The 26,770-nt window shown below is 40.8% G+C and overlaps 1 protein-coding gene across 3 annotated transcripts in view; it reads right to left on the reverse strand.

Moving 5' to 3' along the window:
• The window catches only part of USP6NL (USP6 N-terminal like), a 130,361-nt gene that overhangs the window by 26,036 nt on the left and 77,555 nt on the right, over positions 1-26,770 (reverse strand). For 2 of the 3 annotated variants that reach the window (XM_059058973.2, XM_067030232.1), the window contains exons 4-6: positions 25,521-25,560; positions 13,590-13,670; positions 5,742-5,849 (exon numbers count right to left, since the gene is read on the reverse strand). In XM_059058973.2, the coding sequence (XP_058914956.1) occupies positions 5,742-5,849; positions 13,590-13,670; positions 25,521-25,560 (229 nt within the window). The remainder of the gene's footprint in view (positions 1-5,741; positions 5,850-13,589; positions 13,671-25,520; positions 25,561-26,770) is intronic. The other variant, XM_067030233.1, reaches the window with a different exon arrangement.

Raw genomic sequence — 26,770 nt, forward strand, 5'->3', positions numbered from 1 at the left:
GGGGGACTGTGACACCCAAGGAGTCGGGAACCCCAAAGTGAACCAGTAGGACATAGGGGGACTGAGGGGGTTGGAGAAGTGGAGGCCAGACAGGATCGGCACCCCTGAGGCCGGGGAGATCAGGAGAGGCAAGCGGGAGGGACTCTCCAGGAAGAGTGGGAGGGGAGAGGAGCAGAGGGCGATTGCCTGGCCCACACGGGCTGGGGCGCCTGCTGAGCTCCCAAGCCGGTATCCCCCGCTCCAAAGCCCCCTCCAGGCCGCCTGGGTCCTGGGGGTATAGGAGGGAGGCCGGGGAGATCAAGAGAGGCAGGTGGGAGGGGCCCTCGGGGAGGAGCGGGAGAGGAGCGGAGGGCGATTGCCCCACCCACTCAGGCACGGGGAGCCTGCTGGGGTCCCAGGTGAGGTCCCCTGCCAGCTGAGACCAGGGGTGGGAGCATGCCTGGACCCCTTCTGTTCCTTGAGCCTAAGCCTCACCCCTCACAGCCTTTTCCAGCCCTGTGGGTCCTGAGCAGTGGCCCCGCCCACTGGCCAAACCTCACCCTTGCTTAGGGCCCACCTTTCACAGTCAAGGCCTTCCCCAACCCCCTCTTTTATTTTTTTTTCTTTTTTTTTACTATTGTGGTACTGATATACCTTCCGGTTGTTGATTTATCTATACTTTTATTTTTATATTCTTTCTAACATAACAGTTTCCTAGACTAATTTTACTTTATAAAATTAGTATAGGTATGTATAATAATACTATACATAGAAAATCCTAAAGATGCCACCAGAAAACTACTAGAACTAATCCATGAATTTGGTAAGGTTGCAGGATACAAAATTAGTGCACAGAAATCTCTGGCATTCCTATACACCAACAATGAAAAATCAGAAAGAGAAATTAAGGAAACACTCCCATTTACCACTGCAACAAAAAGAATAAAAAACCTAGGAATAAACCTGCCTAAGGAGGCAAAAGACTTGTACTCAGAAAACTATAAAACAATGATGAGAGGAATCAAAGATGACATAAACAGCATAAACAGATGGAGAAATATACCATGGCCTTGGATTGGAAGAATCAATATTGTGAAACTGACTATACTACCCAAAGCAATCTACAGATTCAATGCAATCTCTATCAAATTATCAATGGCATTCTTCACAGAATTAGAACAAAAATGTTTAGAATTCATATGGAAACACAAAAGACCCCGAATAGACAAAACAATCTTGAGAAAGAAAAACAGAGTTGGAGGAATCAGGCTCCCTGACTTCAAACTCTACCACAAAGCTACTGTAATCAAGACAGTATGGTACTGACACAAAAACAGAAATACAGATCAATGGTACAGGATAGAATGCCCAGAGATAAACCTACGCACATATGGGCACCTAATTTACAACAAAGGAGGCAAGAACATACAGTGGAGAAAAGAGAGCCTCTTCAATAAGTGGTGCTGGGAAAACTGGATAGCTACATATAAAAGCATGAAATTAGAACACTACCTAACACCATACACAAAAATTAACTCCAAATGGATTAAAGACTTACATGTAAGAACAGACACTATAAAACTCTTAGAGAAAAACATAGGAAAAACACTCTTTGACATAAACCACAGCCAAGGTATTTTTTGACCCACCTCCTAGAGTAATGGAAATTAAAAAAAACAAATGGGACTTAATTAAACTTAAAAGCTTTTGCACATAAAAGGAAACCATAAACAAGACAAAAAGACAACCCTCAGAAGGGGAGAAAATATTTGCAAATGCAACAACAAAGGATTAATCTCCAAAACATATAAACTGCTCATGGAGCACAACATCAAAAAACGAACAATCCAGTTAAAAAATGCGTGGAAGACCTAAATAGACATTTCACCAACGAAGACATACAGATAGACAAGAGGCACATGAAAACATGCTCAACATCACTAATTATTAGAGAAATGCAAATCAAACCTACAATGAGGTATCACTTCATGCTGGCCAGAATGGCCATTATCCAAAAATCTAGAAACTATAAATGCTGGAAAGGGTGTGGTGAAAAGGGAACCCTCCTGCACTGTTCGTGGGAATGTAAATTGATAAAACCACTATGGAAAACAGTATGGAGGTTCCTTAAAAAACTAAAAACAGAACTACCATATGACCCAGCAATCCCACTACTGGGCATATACCCTGAGAAAACAATAATTCAAAAAGGGACATGTACCACAATGTTCACTGCAGCACTATTTACAATAGCCAAGACATGTAACCAACCTAAATGTCCACTGACAGATGAATGGATAAAGAAGATGAGGCACATATATACAATGGAATATTACTCAGCCATAAAAAGAAAGGAAACTGAGTTACTTGTATTGAGGTGGATGGACCTAGAGGCTGTCATACAGAGTGAAGTAAGTCAGAAAGAGAAAAATAAATACCATATGCTAATGCATATATATGGAATCTAAAAAAAAAAGGTACTGATGAACCTAGTTGCAGGGCAGGAATAAAGAGGTAGATATAGAGAATGGACTTGAGGACATGGTGTGGGAGGGCAAAGCTGGGACAAATATACATATTTGTATATATATATACATATACATATATATACATATATATACACACACACACACACACACATATATATATATATATAGTGTACACATATATACACTACCGAATGTAAAACAGTTGGCTGGTGGGAAGCAGCAGCATAGCACAGGAAGGCTTTGTGATCATGACTTAGAGGGGTGGGATAGGGAGGATGGGAGGGAGGCTACCTAGAGGGAGGGGATATGGGGACTTGTGTATGCATATGGCTGATTTGCTTGGTTGTGTAACAGAAACTAACACAGTACTGTAAAGCAATTATACTCCAATAAAGATCTATTTAAAAAAACTGCTCTAGAGGACAAGAAAATTCAACATAGAAAAAGACCTCATGACAAAAACAATGCCCAGTTAAGCAGGTAAAAAATAATAGAGCAGAAAGATTATTTATGTCCTAGAATGGTTACAAGCCAATGTGCAGAATATAGGAAATCAAGCATATTTCTTATCTTAATGAAAGGAGGTATAAGCAACTTCTAAGGTTACTCTGAGATTGGGTGGGTTAAGATCCATGAGTGTCACAATAATAAAGAATAAACATTTTACTTAAAAGAAATAGGAATATAATGAACCTATAAACCTGAGAAGAGAAGTACAGTGGAAAGTATCTAGATGAAAAACTAGCAATTTCACTGTGGGTTTGGCCAACAAGATGACTAAGCCTTGCTACGGCTGCAGGTGAGGTTGTTATCCACTGTCACCAGACCTCTACCATCAGTGAGTCAGAGCACTATACCCCAGAGAGACAGATAACGATGAGATACAGTTAAAAGAACAGGAGAAATAGCAGATAAGAGCACTGGCTGAGGAATCAGGACAATTCCACCATTTGAGAAAAATCTTAGTATCAATAGATTAAGAAAAAGTAGTTTTATTCCCATTGAATTTCCCATTTCAGGACAGCGATTTATACTACTTGTGCAAAGAGAGAGTAAAAGAAAGTAACTGGGAAAGGAAGACTTGGTTAAATGCTAGAGGAATCTCAAGTAGTAAAAATAATGTTTATGATAGCACTGAAAATTATAAGCTTGAAAGGACTGGTGGGCAAGTCATTTCTTTTCTTGTTACTGTACACTGGATATACAGTAACTGAATAATTTTATTCTATGTAGAAAAAGCCTGAACCACAGTTCTAATATTAGCGTGTGTACTGGGTTGAATAGTATCCTCCCCCCAAATTCCTGTCTACCCAGAACCTGGGCCTCTGAATTGATTTGGAAATACGATCTTTACAGATGTAGTCAAGTAAAGAGGAGGTCATACTAGATTAGGGTGGACCCTAAATCCAATGACTAGTGTCCTTAGAAGGTGAGACACACACACACACACACACACAAGGAAAGGTCACTTGAAGACAGAGGGAGAGACTGGAGTGATGCAGCCTCAAGCCAAAGAATACCGGGGATGCTGGCAACTCCAGGATCTAGGAAGAGTCAAGGAAAGGTTCTTCCCTAAAGCCTTGGGAAGGGAGCATGGCCCTGCTGACACCCTGATCTCAGATTTCTATCCTCTGGAACTGCAGGAGAATAAATGTCTGTTCTTTTAAGCCACTCCATCTGGGGGACTTTGTTATGGCAGCCCCAGGAAACCAAAACAGCAGGCTAACTAAAATTTTCTTCTTTATTAATTAAATAAATATTTACTGAGCACCCACCATATGAGAGGCACACTGTACTAGGGGCTGGGGTTAGATTTTAAATATTTCTCTCAGATATCACTTTTCAATACTGGTTCTAAAACTATGACATTAAAGGCAAATATCTAATCAACCACCTAAAATAATTTGAAACTCTAAAATCCTGAGACAAAACTCATAATCTGTGCAGGGTCCAAACAACTAATTTAAAAACTCTTTTCATCATAAAAAACAAGTAACTGTTTAAATTAACCAATATTTATTACATCTTTTAAAAAATTTATTTATTTAATTTATTTATTTTGGGCTGCATTGGGTCTTCGTTGCTGCGTGCGGGCTTTCTCCAGTTGCGGTGAGCGGGGGCTACTCTTTGTTGCGGTGCGCGGGCTTCTCACTGCAGTGGCTTCTCTTGTTGCGGACCACGGGCTCTAGGTGCGTGGGCTTCAATAGTTGTAGCACGTGGGCTCAGTAGTTGCGGCTCGTGGGCTCTAGAGCACAGGCTCAGTAGTTGTGGTGCACGGGCTTAGTTGCTCCACGGCATGTGGGATCTTCCCAGACCAGGGCTCGAACCCATGTCCCCTGCATGGGCAGGTGGATTCTTAACTACTGTGCCACCAGGGAAGCCCTATTACCTTACATCTTGATGAAATTTTGCTTATTTACACATAAATATGGAAATATAAAAAGAGCATTCCAAAGCCCCTTTTATAATTGGTGTTGGGTTTAAATTACAAATAATTTGTCTTTATTTCAGTTATTCGGTCTTATTCTATTTGTATACATCTTCTGAGGAACAGATTTCAAAGTTATTTTTATTTTTTATAATTTACATTTCCTTTTTTTTTTTTTTTTTTGCGGTATGCAGGCCTCTCACTGCTGTGGCCTCTCCCGTTGCGGAGCACAGGCTCCGGACGCGCAGGCACAGAGGCCATGGCTCACGGGCCCAGCCGCTCCACTGCATGCGGGATCCTCCCGGACCGGGGCACAAACCCGTGTCCCCTGCATTGGCAGGCGGACCCCCAACCACTGCACCACCAGGGAAGCCCTACATTTCCTTTTTTATTAGTGACATTGAACACTTTTTCTATGGCACAAAGTTATTTTTAGATATATGTTTCTTATTCCTTTCAAAGGTTAATATAAAATTTAGGTTTAGAAAGGGTATAGCTGAGATGACAAGGAGGTGAATTTAATGCCCTGACTAATTTACAGAAAGCATTACTGATCATTGAGTCAAACGTTTAACTTTTTATAAATAAAAAATAAAACCTAGAAATACTGTAACAATCTTAGGGGAAAGAAGAAGAAAACAGTCAATCATACACAGGCAGCTGTTGGATCAACTGAATTCTGCTGTTATTTTCCCCAAAACTCTAAAAGTGACATTGCAAATCTCTTTATTATTAATACTACATTGCAAATGAGTAGCTACAACCAGGCGTTAGTCAATTTTCCTTACAAATATGCCCCAACATCGATCACTTCTAAATATAACAGGCTGGCTCTCGGTACTCACACTATATAGGTCTCTGGTTTCTTCCTTCATTTTCGGGATCTCCAGGAGGAGGGCCCAGACTTGCCCTCTGAGCTGGAGTGGGATTCCTTTGTAAATTCTCCTGTGAAACTTATTAAAAGAAACATAAATTGAAAGTTACAAACTGACAAAGCTTAGACTAGTCCCTTAAATCAAACTAATGAATATTTGTTAGTCTTTTCAAAGGATTCCTGATAATTGATACAATTTAACATGGCACATTTGGATCCTCTCATATCTACTTTTCAGATCCGAACAGGGAGGCATATACACAGAAAGCACAGAATACACTAGAAAATGTTAAGTATGCCCAGTACATCAGTTATTTTCATACACTGCAAAGGTGTTCCTTCAGTGGCACGAGAGCGCCATCAGTGCTGGTCTTTACGTTGTGAACATCTGGCTTACACACCCCCCATCAATATAACTAACTAGATACACATTTTCTTCTTTTCCCCTCCTACATCTAAAAGGTTCCAAATAGCAAAAAGGTTTTATTGTTTCAAAGTGCCTTCAAGGAGGGTAGAGTCTCTCTAGAACCTTCTATCTCATAACTCAATGTGACCTACAGTCTTCATTCAGGTCCACCCCCCCCCACCCCCCACACTCTCTCCCTCTTCCCTCTCCTCTTCCCAATTCTGGAGCGTTTCTTCAGGAAAACCTCTGTCCTCTTCTTAATGACATTGATCCTATCTGACCAGAAAGAAACCGTGATAAATTTCCATCAAGAAGCATCATCACCTTTGAATGAAATTAGGTATAAATCATCTGCATCATTAACACTTTCGGTCCTTGAAAGTACACTGCCATCACTCTAAGAATCTTAAGACTCACCATACCTCTCCATCTTCTTGTAATTATATCTTTTTTCTCAAGGCTAATTACAGTTTCAAAATAACATATAAACCTACTATGCTCATTACAAAGTTGTGCATAAGGAAACTTTGCAACTTACAAGTAGATGAAACTTAAAAGGAAATGATTAAACAAATTACTGGCAGAAACTTCAGGAGCGAGGTAAGAGTAAGTACATAGTTACCTTTATGATCAAAATAATATATTGAAGTAGCACGGCTAAGAAAATAAGATGCAAGTTCTAATAATTGAAATGTTGACGAGCTATGAACTAATAAGCAGAGCTTCAACTTCTACAATTATACTAGATTTTTAAAAATGAAACCTTTAGTAACTGAATTATGATGTAGCTTTAAGAAACTGTGATTTTAAATCAGTGACACTATAGAATAACTTTTCCTGTGAAACACAATACTGTGCAGTTGATTCAATTAGATAATTACATATATCATTTCAGTTTTGTTCTCTTGGTATAAACACAGTAAGTCTCAAATTTGAAATTCCAGCAGACAGTGACTAGAAACACTGAAGTTTTAACTTATGCGGCAGATGTAACTGGAAGAACATGCACAGAAAGGCTTTGTATAAACTAGACGCTTCTTCAACACTTCCCACGTACTAAACATTTACCACCATTAATTGCAAACTGAGTGTGGTTTTAAAAAAGTTGAGTTTAAGATTTACTTTCCAAAGAAAGTTTATCATCTATATTCATTTCAAAATTATGATAAACTTAACTTTTTAAAAGAATATCATCCACTAAAAGTAACTTCAAATTATCTCCTGAATTTCTAAAGTAAGGATGTTAAACTGAAAGCAATTAATATGAACACCAGAATGTGGGAATTACTGCAAATGTGAAAAGTGAAACTTTGATAGTCAAGTAAAACATGATGGCAGGTAAACAGATAAACTTTGATGGACTTGAATGTCCATTAGACGGATGTTTTTCAATGAGTGAGATAGGAACCACATGCATTTCTTATACTGTATCACTTACAAAGGTTTTGGACATTATTTACTGCTTTCATTCAATTCTGCATTTAACAACTGTACATAAATTACTGTTCATTGTTTAGCCTAACGTTAAATCTAGATTTAGAAAAACAAAACAATAAATTGCCATGATTCAACGAAGAAGAAATAATAGAAAGATTTCAGGTAGAAATAAAAAGTTAATGGTCCCAGTGTTATTCCAGGGATAAAACGAAAAATGAGGCATGTCTAGAAAAGGCTCAAAAAGAAACTGTCATGCACTGTCATTATCATCATCAACAGTAACAGTTAAAACCAACTTTTACTGAGCATTTACTATGTACAGGAAACTGTTTAAAACTATTTACGTATGTTGTCTCATTCAATGATATTAAAATTCTGAGATATCATTACCCCAATTTTACAAATGCTGACAGTGAATCACAAAAAGATTCAGTAACTTGCTCAAAGGCACACAGAAGATATTACCAGTTAGTAGAAGATACTGATTTTATATTTTATAAAAAGCAAAGACCATCTTTCTAAAACCACGGTGTTATGTAGTATATCCACTGTTCTGCTCAACTGGACTTACTCAAATACATGGAATGGAAAAGATTAATGAAATCAAAGAGCAGAAAGCATTAAAAATAAAATTATAAAATAAAATAAAATTGTAAAATAAAATAAAATTATACTCAAAACCTAAAAGGAATATAAAAAGGGATATCTGGATTCAAGCTGTGCGAGGTAATGAAATGAAACGTGTATACAAAGTAAGATACAGCAGAAAAAGAATCAAATTATGAGATCTTAAAATAAGCATTTTAAATTATAGTTACTATTTTTCAAATACTTCTACTGTTACATGACAGACTGACACTGTGGTTACAGATCTTTCCTCACAAATTTTCAACTACTGTAGAAATTCTGGAAATTTTGTAAAACAAAGTAGGAATCATATCAAAGCACAACAATTATAATAAAATCTGCTTATTCTCCAGAACAGTAGTACAGTTTTCATTTGTTGAGAATCTTTCAATTGACAAAGCAGTATCTCACACTTTCTACGACAGCTCTGTAATGTCGGCAGGGCAGGTGCTACACCAGTTTAAAAGGAAGGAAATCAAGGGACAAAGAAGTGGCCTGCCTAAGCCAAAAATTCCATCTTCCGGCTCCTGCTTCAGGATATTTCTGCCAAATCACACTGCCCCTTAGAGATCACAACTTTATCAAAGTAGTAGAATTTATCAGTAGAAGAGGATAGCTGGTCATCCCAACTCAAAAGCAAACAACATTCGTTCATTCATTCTAAACAGAAACTGTAATGACTTTCTGCTTTGTGGCCAAGGCTTACTAGGTACTATGGATACAAACTTGAAAAAGTTCTGTGGAGTTCACAGTGTAGTGGGGAAGATAATCATATAATCATATAATTATAAACATAATCCTTTGTATGAGGTCACATACATTAACTCCTATCAGAGCCGAGTATCACACCCTGAGGGGCAAGTTGTGATAGAGACATCACCGCCGCCAGAGGTGGGCCAGGGGGGTAATGGGAGAATGGCAGGCACCACACTGTCTGATCTGTGGGAGTGATTTCAGCGGGCAGCTGGCCCTTACGGAACAGACGCGAGATTTTAAGGGGAACCAGAAACAGTTTAGGGATAAAGGTGTTGGGGGCAGGAGCGGTGAATCTGCTGTGGTGGTCACTTCTTTATTGGTCCAACACTGGGGCTTTCATCCCGAGACTATACCACAGATACTATAATGGAGGAAGGGAGGTGAGTTCTGCAGGAGAGAGTAAGGAAAGATTTCCTTTAGAGAGGATGAAAACAAACTCAACATGAAGGATATGCAGGAATTTTCCAGGAAGGAGAAATGAGGGTGGGGACGAGGGTAAGGACAGTGATAAATCAAACAGTAATAGCAATGTTAGTAACACCAGTTACACTAACTAACATTTTATGATTATTTATTAGGAGCCGAGATATGTTTCTAGATCAATGTATTCCTCGTAGTATTTTTACATTCCTTAAGAGGTAGGTACTATGCTTATCATGTCCATTTTACAGATGAGAAAATCAGGTGTAGAAAGCTTTAGTAATGAGCTCAAAGTCACACAACTAATACACTGTGGAAGAAGAACTGAAATTCAAGTAGTCAGATTTCATAGATCATAGTCTGAACAATCATTATATAGAACTTCTATATGCTGGATTTTAATATTTTAATATTCCAATTTGAAAAGTACTACCTTTAAAATTCTGTTACAGTTTTATTTTCTGGGTATGATCTCTGTTCACTTGCCAATAAAATCAAGCAGTCTATTTCAGTCACACAGATACATTTAAAAATCCATCAACTAAAAAAAAAACACAAAACTTTCCATCAACTGACCTAATGTTTTCAACACATCTTTCTAACTTTACTGGTTTCAAAATAGTGATAACTGTGCAGCGCACGTCAGCACGGCTGCGAGTGAGTACACTTTTCAGCCCAGCAAGTCTGGCTCCGTTTGGTGGGACCTTCAAAACTGCAAGGGAACCCCAGGAGACCACAGCTTACTCTCTGAGCTGCTTGTGCTCTTCATTGCCTTCACTTCCTTCACTCGTCCTGCTCCGTTGGTCCCTTCGTCTCTGTCTCCAAATAGGCCCACGTCTCCTAAGTCTGGATCTGAAAGCTTTAGAATGCACAAGGCCCCAATGCCTCTCACAACCACAGTCTATTTCCTTCCGGCCTTTTACTGACAAACACCGAAAGGGAGCGCTAGCAAACAGACGGTGCATCTGGATGTAGCATCTCCTGCTTGTCACTAATAATGGCCTTGAGAAATGTACTTCTAAACATCGTCGTGCCTCCATTTTCACATCAGTGCAATCAAATGTTGGCTAATGAGTCTGTTAGTTACCTGGTGAACAAAGGTCCATTCAGTTATTTAACCAGAAAAAAAATGTGTATCTGTAGTAGGAACTCTGCTGTGACAGAGCTTAGACACAATTATATAATGGCTAGTTAAATCAGAATGGCCTCTACTTAGCAGAGATAACTTCATCTTTTCATTTAATAGACTGTATTTTAAAAATACACTATGTACATAGGGGGCAGTCACTGTGAAAACACAGGCAACTGTAATGGCAACTATTTTTCATTGAATCTTATATTCTAAAAATCCAAATATTCTCATCAGAGCTATATATTTTTATTTCAGGATATTTTTAGATATTTCTTTGTACCACTACCACATAAGTAAGGAGTCTGTTGAGAGAAAACTTATACCTCCCTTTGGAAAAGAAGAAAAATATATACTACTTTTTAACTTCAATGCAGTTTAAAACTGGTTATGAACTGAAAGCAGCATTCTTTTAGAAGGTACATTCTACCTCATACCAGATTGGACCATATATATCATCAAGTAATGCTAGCATTATAGCTGTGGGGAAATACTTTAAAATTATTCATGAAAGGAAGAGCTCTACTGAAATCTCTCTTGCTGGGAAGTACACTAGCCAGAGTTGCTGTGAGCATAACAGCCTAGTAGAATGCTCATTTTTACAGAGACTTATAAACTTTCAGACATATGTATAAAGCCATACAATTCTACAAATATTTTATTGAACTGAAGCTGAGACGAAAGTGTAGGTGCAACGCATCAAAACTGATCCTGTAATTAGCCCTTGAGAGGCCTTTCCACAAAGATGTCAGGTGAAGTACCTGTCAGCTTCAGGCCAGTCTGAGAAGCAGGCTGTTCAACAAGAGCACAGGGGTCATGACCAACATCCTACTCTGAACGGATTCTTCTTGAAGCACCTTAATGAAATCAGCAACCCAGAAATGAACTTACTCCTGATGAAAATAAAATAGTAAGAGTCTAATGGAATTTAAATAGGGATATTTAGGATGCTCAAAAAGAAGAGTGACGTTATTCCTGTGAGACACCCCATGCAAAAAGATTTTCATGCTTGAATAAGTGTCATGAAATTTAAGGTCCCTCTTGAAAACGTCTACCACACTATAATATTAAAGATGCTGAGGCACCCTGTAGTAAAGAAACCTGCTCACCTCGGTTCAGCTTTATCCCAACTTTATTTAACCAGAGAGCCCCTTTCTCATGTAATAATAAACAACACTTATTGACTGCATATTAAGTATCAGGCACTATTCTTTGTGCTTTACATGAATTATCTTATTTAATCCTCAAGACGACTCTGTGAAGGAGGTATTGTGCTTACCCCCATTTTACAGACAAGTAAACTAAGGCAGAAAAAGGTTAAATATCTTCCTCCAGGTCATACTACTAGTAATGTGGCAGAGCTAGGGATTGAACCTAGGATAGTCTATTGCTTAACCATTAGGCAACAGTGCTTTTGTGTAATACCCGTTAGACCCCAAGGAACTGACGCTCCCTGGAATTCTTGTTGGTAAAGGCTGACACACAACAATTTATATCTATGTAAAAAGGAAAAAATATATATTGCATGGAAAAAAAAGTGTGAGGAAACAGACAAAAATACTAACAGTTAACTCAGTGTTTTGCTGTAGGATTATGGAAGATTTCTTTTCTCCCTTTAAATATTTTTTACTGCCCAACCTTCTTTCAAAAAACTGATAGCAGTAGTCAACCCTATTGCATGCTTACTATATGTGAGGTGCAATGCCAAGTGCTTTATATGCATGAAATCATTAAATCTTCATCTTTTTGAAATGGGTATTGTTATCTCCATTTTATAGATGAGGAAACTGAGGCTTAGATGTCAGCAGTTCTCAAGGCATGGGCCCTGAGGTCAAGACTATTTTCGTAATGATGCTAAACCATTATTTGCCTTTTTCCCTATGCTGACTTTGGCCTGGGAGCAGAAAAACCATGGTGGTGACGCCCCTGGCACCTCAGCGCAAACTGAGGCAGAGGAAGCACTGTGCTGGCAGTCACTGCATTCTTTCCTCACAGTTTAAAAAAGAGGTCAGTTCGCTTAGGAGTGCCCTTGACGAAGCAGTAGAAACTATTAATTTCATTCAGTCTCAATCCTGAATACACACACGTCTTATTAATATTCTGAGCGATGAGGTGGAACGCACACAGAGCAGAGTGTCGGCCTCAAGAAAGAGCATTTATGAAATTGTATGAATCACGACCTGAACCAACTGCTTTGGTCACGGACACCGTCATTACTTGAATGAACGACTGACCAGCCAATCGTGGTTGTTGAGACTTGGGTACTTAGCAGACATTTTTCTCAAAAATAAATGAAGTAAGCCACTTTAAGGAAAATACCTGACAGTATTTTTGCCACTGATAACACCTGCCCTTTCAAGCAAAAGTTAGAATTTTGGAAAACTTATACCACTAGGAACTTCACAGCTTCCCAATATTTAAGGAAGAACAGTAGGAATTAGTAGGAATTCCTACTGATTAGATTAGTAGGAATATTAACAGATGTATGCATTTTTACAAATTGATTCAAAACAGCACAGAGTCAATGCGGGATAAAAAGATCTGGGGCGGGGTGCGGGGGTGGTCTGCTAGAAGCTTTAGGACAAGGAGACGCTCCTGCTTCATGAAAAGCTTTCAGAGGCCAGGCCTCTCTCCTTCTGAGCAGGGAGACAGGGGGATATGCAGCCTGGAACGACTACAATAATCCTGATCCCCAAGGAAAGCCAAAGCTCAGCAGGAAGCTGACACTGAAGTAGGCAGAGAAGAGAGATGGAAAGAAATGAAATCACAGGCAAGGTATCCAAGCGGCGGAATTCAATCATCCCCAAAAGCCAGCTGACCTCTGGACTGTCCGCCACATCCTCTCAATTCCTGCAACCCATCTGAACTGGCTATTCTGTGACAGCACAAAGACTCCTAATTTGAGGCATTCCACTCAATTAAATTACACTTAAAATTTTTCTAAGAATATGAACGTAATACTCTTATAATTAAAGAGGAACTTTTACTGGGAAAATCCACATTGAATTTTTAGAGTTTCATAAGGAAGTAACATGTTTAATTACCTTTTCAGTGTTCTTGTATTTTTCCCATCCTTTTAGCATTTTCAACCATTTAGTAGTTCTTTCAATTTCCAGGTGCTTTTGCTAAAAATAAAATTGAAATTCATTGTTACTGTTTGTTTCAGCCTTCTTTTACTTACAAATTACAAAAAAACGTCAAGGAAAATGCTGCTGAAAAAAGGACTACTAAAAATGTTATGCTATATTGGACAGTAAATATCCTAACTAACTTTTTTTAAAAGTTGGATAATTGATGACATTTGTGTCAACAGTATCCCCTTGCCGAAGTTAGGACACGTAGGAGATACTCCATTGGGACAGGTAATGAGAAAGGGATCACTTAAATTTTCTAACATTTTAATCACTGAAAACGCTGGGTATTCTACAAATTTAAGCCAAGAGGAAATTTTAAAACAGTCTGAAATATTTTTATGAAGCATCAAAAACACAACTTCAAAATTCCATTCTCTTCTTTCACATTTTACCAATTTCTGGCATCTTAATGTCTTCAGTGACAAAGGTGGTTTTGTAAAGGAGAATTGGGTATTACTGGGGGGAGACCATCATATAACTAGCACTATGTTAGTGAAAAATTGTACAACAATAAGTAATAGTTGCTGCCCCAAGGCAAGTTCACCATCTGCTAAGGGCACCCGATGTGGAATATGCAGTGTTGTGACCTAGAGGCAGAGACGGTGATTCAAGTCCTGCAGAGGGAGCAGTCGAACCGACCCAGGGGCGTCAGAGAAGGCGAGTATAAATGAAGGACTGGAAGAGTGTTAGGGTCTTTATCAAGTGCAACATGGGAAAGAACATTCCGAGAAGCATGGACAGATGTACTTCTTAGACAATGCGGCAGTGTAGGGGCTAGAAAAGGAAGCACCCGGAGCTGAGGCTGAACGCACAGGCGGGGGTCTTGGTTGTCACACTAAATTAAGATTTGGGGCAAAGCTGGGAACGGGGAAGGTGGTAGAGAAAAGGCTTCTTCCGCACTTCTTTGGTTTCACGGAGAAGGGGTATTTTTCCTAAGTACTCGGGTGGGCTCCCCAATCTCTTACTCACTCCTATGGTGGTAGAGTGACTTACTTGATTCGTACATTTAGAAAAAGAACTGGGTGTGCACAGCCTTCTGTCCCTTTACTTTGGGAGAAGCCCAGCTACCCTCAGAAAATCCATTTGTACTCTGTCCTTTCAGGCAGGAAAAAAACACCCTCTTCGGCCAAGAAGTCTGGGTGACCCCTGTGCCCATGACCAGGTGAGCAAGTCCTCTCCTCCGGGGGCTCAGCCTAGGAGGCCCCTCACTGCCGCACACCTAACCTCCTCCCCCCTGACTACTCCATCTACAAAGGCTGAGATGTTTGCTGCTTCCCCACTGCCTGGAACAGAGCCCGGCAGGGTCCACTCCTAATGATGACCTTTTCATGAGAACAAAACTCAACAGAATGCTTTCTTATGAGTGAGCTGAGATTCTGCTATTTTGTTAATTCTCCTCGATCCCAGCATTGTCTTTTCAGAAGGCCTAAGTGTATTAAGTGCATCTAAAAAGTAAATGAAATGGAAGACTACACAGGAAAGAAAATGGTTCTGAGGATACATTTTATGCTCAAAAATGTATGCTTGTTACACCCTTATGAGGTAGGTATAATCACCCCCATTTTACAAATAAGGAAACAGAGGCACAAAGGGTCTAATCAACTTCTCCAACTTCCCGTATCTGGTGAGTTCAAGGCCAGGCAGCGTGGCCCCATGACCTGCGCTCTAGGCTGCCACATCCTACGCTCTCGCCTCCACCATGCCCCTGCTCTCGTTGGGGATCACAGTTCCAGGATGGAAGCAACAGCTCCTCATCAACGGTCTTCAATCCAGCCTCCAACAGGCAGATGGCGTAGTCCCACCATCGATATTTTTAGATTCAAAAGAAGCATAAAATCCCAAAGAAAGTCCTGAATTTAGGAAAAGATTCTCACCAATCAGAATACTTTTATGGAATTTTATTTTTAGGCATATCCTTAAAACTCTTTAATTACTTCTTTACTCTTAAAAATTTTGATGGGTTTTTCATAACCGAAGATGATCACTTGTGAGCAAAAGATACTCTGTTATGATTCTCATTTTTCAAAAGATTAAGCATATTCTTGGGGCTTCCCTGGTGGCGCAGTGGTTGAGAGTCTGCCTGCCAGTGAGGGGGACACGGGTTCGAGCCCTGGTCTGGGAGGATCCCACATGTCGCGGAGCGGCTGGGCCCGTGGGCCACAACTACTAAGCCTGCACGTCCGGAGCCTGTGCTCCGCAATGAGAGGCCGCGATAGTGAGAGGCCCGTGCACCGCGATGGGCAGAGGCCCCTGCTCGCTGCAGCTGGGAGTGGCCCTCAAGCAGAAAAGAAGACCCAACGCAGCCATAAATAAATAAATTTATAAAAAGATTAAGCATATTCTTCATTATATTATTAGCAATAAAATCTTACAGATGGTTCCAGAAATACGTTTAATTTTAAAACTCAGTGGGGCTCTGAAATCTCATTAATGTTTCTGCTAAATGTGACTTTAGAGAAGGCCAAGCTGTGAAAAATTAAGATTGATCTAAGATGCCACTTGGTACTTTCTTGTTCTTCTGCACTTCCCCCCCTGACTTCTTCAAAGCATAATCCCTTTCTCCACCAAGAGGAAAACACCAAATAATTCAAGCCCACCCAAGAGTACAATAACATACACTTTGCCAGGAAAAACCCTGCGGAGATCTAGCAGGTCTCTTGCTATCTTTCATTTTTATGACTATTAATAAATAAATAAAAAATAAATAAATCACTTTAAGGAATAGTTGTTCTTTTCTTTAAAGGTACATTTTTGTATTCTAATGCTTATCATATATATACAGAGATTATTTTATTTTATTTTATTTATTTATTTTTTTTTTGCGGTACGCGGGCCTCTCACTGTTGTGGCCTCTCCCGTTGCGGAGCACAGGCTCTGGACACGCAGGCTCAGTGGCCACGGCTCACGGGCCCAGCCGCTCTGCAGCATGTGGAATCTTCCCAGACCGGGGCACGAACCCGTGTCCCCTGCATCGGCAGGCGGATGAGAGAGATTATTTTAAATGCTACTCATTCTCACATGCAAGGATAAAAGAGACGCACACAATTTTCAGAACCATTAAGTATACATTTCTTTCCCCTACGGCAAAAAAAAAAAAAAAAAAAAGGCTCCCAAGCTGTAGGAATTTAAAATTATACATCAGTAGTTCAATCAGGTTTAAGTGTTAACTCCATAACTCTCCCAGATCAACTATACCAGACTTGCACGCACTCATGAATCTATAATAAATGGATACAATATACTTTATCAGCAAACATGCTCTAGCTTAACAACTCCAGAATTTATTCTGAGGTAAGAAATAACTGAAAACACATGTGACAAATGTAAACTTAAATGCTCTAGAAAAACAGGCTAAGGAACATCATCTTTCCACAGAATCAGTAACACCAAAACAGACTAGGAATCTCACCCAGAAGTTCAGCAGATACTTCAAACTCAACACACCCAAAACGATTTCCCTAAACATGCTGCTATTACCCCTCCCTTTCCTACTATGAATTAAGAGCATCACCACCCACTAAGTCAATCAAACTAGGAGCTTAGGTTGTCTTCAGTCTTCCTTGTATCTTCTTTCCACACCCAACCTACACTCTGCTGGTCCCATCCCCTTCTGCTTCCATCACATCCTCTGCCCTCTTTCTGTCAATCTTCAACTCTAGATGAGGGCAGTAACTCCTCACAGGTAGCCCTGGATGGCTTCAAGCCAGCCTCCACGCTATGACCTTTTAAAGGTGAGTCCCAGCTTAACATCTTTCAATAGCTACAAAAAAAGTTCAAATCTCTACATGGTTGGCCCTTCACAATATGGCCCAAACTCACCTTCTAGCTTCACTTCTTGCTACTTTTATGATCTAGCCACCTTGAACTACCTGTCATTCCCAACACGCGATGTATTTTCATGCCTCTCTGACCAGTGTTGGCTTTTCCTCTGCCTGTGATGCTCTTCCTCACCACCATCTGGCAAAACCCTATGCATTCTCTCAAGACCCAGTCAAATGTCAAAGGTTCAAAACCTTTTCCAAATTCCTCCATCCTCCAGGCAAAGGAAACTGTTTCTTCAGCATTTCATGGCATGGACTAAGGACTCAGTTGGCCCGAGCTCTGCCCCTTCTCATCTGTTTCATTTGGGACAAGTTACGTAATCTTTCTGTATCTTAGTTTCCTTATCTATAAAATGAGAATTATTATGATTATTGTTATAGCACCTAACACCATGTGTTCTAATTGGTCTAAATGCCCAAATATTTATTATTATTATTAAAGGATGAACTCCTTGAGTACAGGAACCATATCATATACTCTTTTAATTTCATCACCTAACACTGTGACTGGTGTATAAGAAAAGTTAAATAAACATTTTTAAACATAATTTACATCAGGAGAGAGAAGCAAACACTACTACGAAGCAATTATGTAATAGCATTTTGTGGTCTTGGAAGCAGAGAGGTGGGAAGGAGAATGAATATGACTAGACCGACCAAAATCTTAAGTATTTTTGATAGCAGTTCGATCACTATAATATGGAAGTAAACATAAGTGAAGTACAACAGTATCTCTAATGTAGCATAATAAAGATATGGATCATTCCATCATGTTGGCAATGCTTTTCAAAGTGCTGCTAAAATGTGAAACTACTGATGTTAGGAATCTATACAAAGCTGATATTAAATAACTCTGTTGCCTTTATACACTGACATCTTACTTCTCCCAATTTTTATTGAAGTATTTAAAGCCTACAGAAAAGTGGAAGAGCAATGCACCATATACTTATATATGCTTCACCAAAATCCATCAATTATTAACATGTTGCCAGATTTAATCTATTTATATTAGGGCTTTTTTTTTTTGCAGGGGGTGGGGGGCGCTGATCTGTTAGAAAATCTCAGACATCGTGAACACTCCAAATATTTCAAGTATGTAACACCTAAGAACAAGACACATTATCCTACATAATCACAGTACAACTATTACACCCTTTCAAGAAATTTAAAATTGGTCCGTTATTTGGTAATAAATGGTCCATATACCAAACTCCCCACTTGTCCCAAAATCGTTCTTTAAAGCTGTTTTTCTTTAGGTGGGTTGGGGGGGCGGAATTCAGAATCCAACCATGGAACACACATTGCCTTTACTGGCACATCTCTTAAGTTCCCTTTGCTCTAGAACAGTCCCCTGGCCTTTGTCTTTCATGATGTTGACTTTTGAAGAGTCCAGTCCACACTATCTGGCTTTGCCTAACTGTTTCCCCTAGATTTTGGTGGGACTATTACACAGGTGATTTTGTGTCCTTCTTATGGCATCACATCCAGTGACAGATCATGCTGATTTGTACCATTATCAATGATACAACTTTTGATCCCTTGGTTAAGTGGTATTTGCCCAATTTCTCCACTAACTAATAGACAAATTCCCTCTTGTAACTAATAAGTAATCTGGGTGGTGCACTTTGAGATAGTATGGACATCCTGTTCCTTAACAGCTCTACTCAGTGGTCTTCTCATCCACTATAATCTCTGTCTGAGTCAATTCTGATTCTGATGGTGGTAAAATGGTATGGTGGATTTTGTTTTTCCTTATGATTCTTTCTATATTATTAACTGATATTCTTCTATTAAAAAGTTTTTCCTTTCAAGTCCCTCCCCATTTTTAACTATCACTAAGGTATAAAGGACTGTTTTATTTAATGGGTTATAATCCATTATTATTATCATAATTATTCTTTTTGAAGCTCAAATTGCCCCAAATTTGGCTGGACTGCCTCTTATCTGGTTGGAGATTTCCCCTCTTCAGGTAGATCCTTTAGACATGACTGATCTGGCACAATATAATTCAGGCTCACTTCATACTTTTTTTATCCTAGACCTAGATCATCCATTTCTTTAAAAAAACAGTGGTTCTTTTTAATGAGGAATGGTATTCCAAAAATAAGATCTGGGTACTAGATGTGCTCATCACTGAAATTTTTGAAATCATATAGGAGACACTTGTATAAGAAAATTCTACTCCCCTGCGAATTTCAGAACATATATCAAAAGGAAAATGGGGACTTCCCTGGTGGCACAGTGGTTGAGAGTCCGCCTGCCGATGCAGGGGACACGGGTTCATGCCCTGATCCGAGAAGACCCCACATGCCATGGAGCAGCTGGGCCCGTGAGCCATGGCCGCTGAGCCTGCACGTTCAGAGCCTGTGCCCCGCAACAGGAGAGGTCACAACAGTGAGAGGCTTGCGTACTGCAAAAAAAAAAAAAAAAAGGAAAGAAAAAAGAAAAAAAAAAGAAAGAAAGAAAATGGGGCTTCCCTGGTGGCACAGTGGTTGCGAGTCCGCCTGCCGATGCAGGGGATGCAGGTTCGTGCCCCGGTCCGGGGGGATCCCGCATGCCACGGAGTGGCTGGGCCCGTGGGCCATGGCCGCTGGGCCTGTGTGTCCGGAGCCTGTGCTCCGCGGCGGGAGAGGCCACGGCAGTGAGAGGTCCGCGTACCACAAAAAATAAATAAATAAATAAATAAAGGGGGGGGGATGATACAGGAATCTTAATCTCCATCCTATATTCCCTTTGTTATCTCTCCATTACCTCCACTGATTAGGAAACGGTACGGTACTGTATACTCTTCCCCAGGAGCTGTTTTCAGGAAAGGACTAAACTCCCATTTGAAGTTTGCAATCTGATACCTGATCATCTTAAATTCACATCCCCTCTGAATCAGGACTGGCCCTTCCTATTGGGGTAAGGAGGGTATAACGATTAAAAATGGGACCAATATCTTCTTTGTTGAGATCACTCAACCTCTACTGATCTGAGACTATACCTTAATCCTATACAGGACCAGTTGAATAGGAAGTATTTAACAACTGCTGCATCACCCACATAGTATGAAGTTGCCTTGCATTGGGTCCAATGCTCCTCTCACTAGGAACATGATTTATAAGCTAGATAGTAAAGGCTACCCATATACACAATGCCTGGATGGACATTAAATAGCCTTCTCTTCTAGAATAAGAAGTCTTAGAACTTTACTGAAGTTCAAGTCTTCAGATGTCTTTTTGAATGTTAGGATGTATGACAGGATAAAGCTGACCCAAGTCACGCACACCTAGACCTCACCAGCAGAGGTCAGGAGAGGATAAGGAGTGTAAGAAGCAGAGAGTCGTGTTTTGATAGAATAATGATATTGAAAAGTCATGCATTTTGAGCGAGATTTCACACCTCATAAAATTAAAACATAATTTTTTAAGATCCGAAAAGGCTCCAATATTCTGTTAAGCCATGAAAAATACTGCACTGCAAAAAGGAATAGCTGAATCCATGAAAATGCATAGCTTTACATATCCTTTCCTCCTTATTAAAAACATCAATAAGCTCAAAGAAACAATATAATCCTTTATTAATAGTGTTCTCTGCAGAGTAAATATAATAAGTGTGTTTGTTTATTTGTTTCAGTGACTGTCTGGGGGAATCCAAAGCAGTCTGCAAATACCAACACCGATCCTCTTATGAGGGACTGCCTTCTACACCTGCAACAAAAGCCCCGATGACCTGACTACGCATCAGCGCACCAGTCTTCCCAAACGGCAGGCAGGAAGTACACGTTGCAAGTGGATGCTCTGTGAAGACTGACGGACACTTATACACTCCCACGAGGCTATCATTTCCACTGATTTTATTCAAGGCCGCATATGAATATGTAGAATTTTTTATTAGTTTCCTAGAAACAGCAGACTTTGGCGATTAGGACTAGGCAATCACTGAAGAACATGTGAACTAAACTGAAACTAGAAAAACTGGGGGAAATCCTGATGAACTAAAAAGTTTCCAGCCTCAGACTGCTCTGCATGTATCTAAAGTTCTCATTCCACTTTAAAGAAACCAATTGGGCCACACAGTATGAGTGCAGTTTATAGACAAGGGTAGGATGGAGTCTCAGTCAGCAGCCTCAGAACCCCCGCTCCCAGTAAAAGCCTGACAAGGGAATATAAAACTATGTCTTATGTTAATTTATTAAGGTGTGCACATCATTTCATAGTGATTCCCTATTATATTAAACTCTTTAGTGTAAACAATCCTTTAATTGCATTGGATAAGAGGTCTTTTACTGTACAGGCAAATCTCTTTAAAAAAAAATTAAAAACAACCTCCCTCAAGCATCCAACCTCTAACTAGGTTTTGTCTCGTATTTCTTCTTCGCTTCACTGTCACATTTCTTGAATCATCTACACTACTGGTTCCCACATGTCTGAATTTTCTGGACCAGGAATTCATTTTGAAAGGGGAAGAGAGGTGGCATTGGAGAGAAAAGTCAATAGTGGGTTGCTAGATTTTTATTCTGCCAAAGATGGATATCTTTTGTTAAAAGATACCTTCCAACTCTTCTCTCCCTCATTTCTCAAATAAAGCACATTGTCAACATTTGAAAGGACAAGCTCTGCCAACATCTAAATTCGCATGTTTAATGATATAACACAGTCTTTATGTTCACCTGGTCGTTCACTCAGCCCCATTTCACTCAGCCCCATTTATTAAGCACGTACTATGTGCCCTGCTCTAGGTTCTGGGGATACAACAGAGAACAAAGAAGATGAAACCCCCTCCTAGAGATTACATCCTAGTGAGGAAACAGACAAAATAAAGATATAAGTAAAATACTGAGTAAGTGAAAGTGTTAGTACTAAAGAGAGAAACAAAGTAGGGAGGGGGATAGTTGACATGCAGGGGGGAGGGAGTTCCCAACGTAAGATCTGAGATGACAGGGAGGGTCTTAGAAGGTGGCGTCATACAGTAAATACCTAGAGATGAGGGACCACGCCCTGTAGCTCTTTCGGGGAGGAGGAGGGGCTCCCCAGGAGAGGAGGCAGCCAGGCAAAAGCCTGAAAGAGGGAACATGGCAGGCTAGTCGGGGAACACTGAGGAGGCCGGTGGGTGAGCAAGAGATGGGAGCAGGAGGGCTTCCCTGGTGGCGCAGTGGTTGAGAGTCCACCTGCCGATGCAGGGGATGCGGGTTCGTGCCCCGGTCCGGGAGGATCCCACGTGCCGCGGAGCAGCTGGGCCCGTGAGCCATGGCCGCTGACCCTGCGCGTCCGGAGCCTGTGCTCCGCAACAGGACGAGGCCACAACAGTGAGAGGCCCACGTACCTAAAAAAAAAAAAAAAAAAAAGAGAGAGAGAGAGAGAGATGGGAGCCAGTCACACGGGGCTCTGAGATCATTCTAAGGACCTTCCCTTTTACTGTGGATAAGCTGGAGAGCACACAGGATGTTCCCATCAAGAGTGACATGCTCTCTCTTATTTTAACAGGATTATTCTGGCTCTTGTGGTGAACAGACGGGGGACACTAGCAGAAGCAAGGAGCTGGAAGCCCCAGAAGAGAGGTTCCAGCAGACCAGGCAGCAGAAGCGGGGATGCTGAGAAGTCATCAGCCTCTGGACACACACTGAAGGCCGAGCTGATGCACGAGGTGTGGGGATGGTCAAACACAACTCCGAAGTTTTTAGACTGAAACCTGGAAGGGTGGCGCTCCCACTGGTTGAGATGGGAAGCTTGTTCACAGACGGATTTGAAGAGAATAACAGAAACCCCAGTTTGGACATTTTTTAGACATCTGAGTGTATGGAGTAAGCTAGACACTGAAATGCACACACAGTCTGGGGGTTGGCGTTTAAAGCCAAAAGACTAGATGAGATGACCGAGGAGGAGATCCAGACGGGAAAGAGAAGTTCCAGGCCTGAGCCATGGGCTCAGGATAAAGTCATGAGATGAGAAGGAACAAGTGGAGGAAATGGAGAAAGAGCAGCCAGTGAGGAAAGAAGAATATGCGGAGAGTGCGGGGATCTGAAGACCAAGAAATGGGCACACGTGAGAGTGAGAGGCTAAGCAACCACATCACACGCGCGGGTGGGTCACTGGGAACTGACTATTTGGTGTGATAGTGCAGAGATAAGAAATAAGAAACACGAAGCAAGCACATCGGCTGGGCAAGGCCAGAGAAGGAGGTACTGGAGGTTTGAGAGGGAATAGGAAGCTGTACTAGTAAACGGGAGCAGAAAATCACTAGGAGGAAACAGTATGATGTCCAGGCAGCATAAACCTCCAGCTGAGGTTTGTGACCATGGATGTAAAGTAAAACCAGTCATCCCAGATGGGAGTCTTTTCCCAGTTGCACTGAGCTGCTCAGGTGCAGGCGCTGCAGAGACATGAAGTTCAGCCCAGGAGAAGTGGGCGGGAGGGGGGAGGGGGTGGTCCCAGCCTGTGGCAGAGCTGAGCTGGGAAGAGAGGAGAATGAAGACATAACAGTTGTGGGATCCAGAGGGTCCACGAATTAGCCAAGTCAGGGCACTAACAGAGAGAGAATGGCCAGAGAGCGGACACAAGCGAATCCCTGTGTGCCCCTTTCCAAGTGGTCTGGTAGAAGTTCACCAGGAGCAGAATTGGTAGAAAGCGCCGTCACTTCCTTCTCCTGCATCCCTGGGCCGCAGGGACCCGCCTTCTCCACCAGCACCACTGCCAGGGCACGCTGCAAACACCATGCCCCTGAAAGCCACCATCATTTCCCACTACTGTCTCACCTGACCTGCCTCTAGTCACTGGATGAACAGCCAGCCTCTCAGAGCAGAAACTATGCCGTACTTGATCCTGATATTCCAGGCTATGGCCTCGATGCTAGACCCGTGCTTGATATATAGTTGCTAAGCAGTAATACAGCTTTATTAAGAGAAAGCAATTTCTTTGCCCAAACATCAAGGTTATGACACAGAGAGAATGAGGCAGTCACAAGAGAATTTAACCGCAGGAAGTACCTATAGGGCTCTCTACACGGTATATGTAAAATGGCACTTTTTATCCAGAGTTATGTTATAGTTCTAATTTTCAGGAAATTTTTATTTTAGAAAGATTTTCTAAAATATTTTTCAAATTCCAATTCCAATTTTACCTCTATTGTCTGAAACCCAGACTCCTTCCCCCATCAAACATAAACAAACTGAGAATAATCCCCCCCAATCAACAGTCTCCCTCTCAATTCATAAATTCTACAATTCATCTTTAGGTACATAAAACAATGGAGAGGGGGAGGGAGGCTCGAGCAACCTTAAACATTCAGTCGCTGGTTCTCATGCACACCCAGCTATGGAGTCAGCTACCCAGCCAAGTTCAATGAAGAAAGGGGAACCACTGAGTTACAAAAAAACTGATGAGTTTACTATATATAAGACTTCTAAGTCTTTAAAATGCAAATGCCACGGAGCGGCTGGGCCCGTGAGCCATGGCCGCTGAGCTTGCGCGTCCGGAGCCTGTGCTGCGCAACGGGAGAGGCCACAACAGTGAGAGGCCCGCGTACCAGGGGGAAAAAAAAAAAAGCAAATGTACTTATTTGACTACAGCAAACTCTTTTTGTTGTTGTCTGTGGTAAATGTGATTAAAAGCTCATAGCACAGTTATGTTCCAAAGAGCTGCTGGTCTGGACCACGGTTTTAGGAGCCACACGGTGCTTGAGAGGCACCCGTGAAACTTTTACACCTTAGGGGCCCAGGCTCTCGCTGCTCCCAAGCTCTGTGCTCTCACCAGGCCCGAGTCCTGAGGCATCCTCGATGGAGAACTACCGATCCACAATGCACTCTCCACTAACGCCTACCTCGCCTTTTTTCCCAAGTACCTATCAGAAGTTCCATAAAATCTAAAATTACTTCACCATTAATTACTTTCTTACAGTAAGAAACATGAGGGTCAAATTCTAACGACGACCACAGCACTGACATATAACACGGCACTCACAATCACAGAGGTGGCAGGTTTTATTCTTCTGATTAATGTAACTCCCCGGTAACTGTAAACAAACGCAGGGCTGGACTTACCCGTTCCACAGCTGCGTTATGATATGGGAGCTCCTCTTCGCTGCAGAGGAAAAACAGTGGATGTGAAATAGTTGAAACCAGAGCAAACTTTTAAAAACTTATAAACCTGTAGGTAAACACGATGTACAACCATTTATTTAGCATCTCAAGAGCTACGTAAGCTTCCATTCCACCGAATTTAACATAAAACAATGAGCTATTCTGTAACCATGTCCCCTGTCTTCAAATCTCAGGACACACTCTGTCCAATCCAGTCATCTCTTGTCACAGGTGGCTGTTTAATTTTAAATGTAAATTAAAATGAAATAAAATGAAAATTTCAGTTATGAGCCTCACTAGCCATGGTTCAGCTACAATACTGAACAGTGCAGATATAGTGAGAACACTTGCTCCACTGCAGAAAGTTCTACTGGACAACACTGCTCTAGTCCAGGAGTCAACAACCTTTTCCTGCAAAGGTAAATATTGAATAGTAAATATTTTAGGCTTTGTGGGCCACGCAGTGGTTTTCATAATACTCAACTTTGATGTCGTACTGTGAAAGCAGATACTGACAGCATGTAAATAGAGTGTAGTTTTGTTCCCATAAAACGTTTACAAAAATAGGTGGTGAGCTGGATTTGGCTTATAGGCCCATAGTTTGCCAACCTCTACCCTAGACCACCTCCACTTTCTGTCTTCAACTATAGCCTGTAACAAATGATTGTTCAAAAAAATTAGTGTAAGGAAATAAAACTGCCTCCCATGGATTTATGAATTAAAAAGAAAACTTCAACTTTTATTCTGTAAATAAGGAAAGCTTCATTTGTTGAAACTTCAATGGGAATAATTTTTAAAAATGTAAATATAATAAAAGATCAAATCCATTTCTCTGATACAGTAATTCTGTGATACCACCTCCAATATAAAACATTCTGAGACTCTTGAATTAATTGCCAGTAATATGAAAACAATGTACTATCTGTAAACAGTGCTGTGTGCTTTGAGTTGCTCTATCAGTAGTACTGAGGTTTTGACAAGAACTATCCATATTCTTCCCCTAGTTTCTATTGACACCAGATAATAACACTTTTAAGAGTACAATATGTTAGTATTCAAGAGTCCACCGTTTTCAAAAGCACTCTTTTGCTACTCTGGAGAGTCCTCAGGTGAAGCATGAAGCTACAGCAATGAAACTGACCAAAAGGTGTAAGAGCCAAAAGAGATCTCAGAGAGATAGTCCAACCCCCTCATTTCACAGATAAGAAAAC

This window comes from Kogia breviceps, chromosome 3, assembly GCF_026419965.1.
Source record: "Kogia breviceps isolate mKogBre1 chromosome 3, mKogBre1 haplotype 1, whole genome shotgun sequence".
Classification (NCBI taxonomy): domain Eukaryota; kingdom Metazoa; phylum Chordata; class Mammalia; order Artiodactyla; family Physeteridae; genus Kogia; species Kogia breviceps.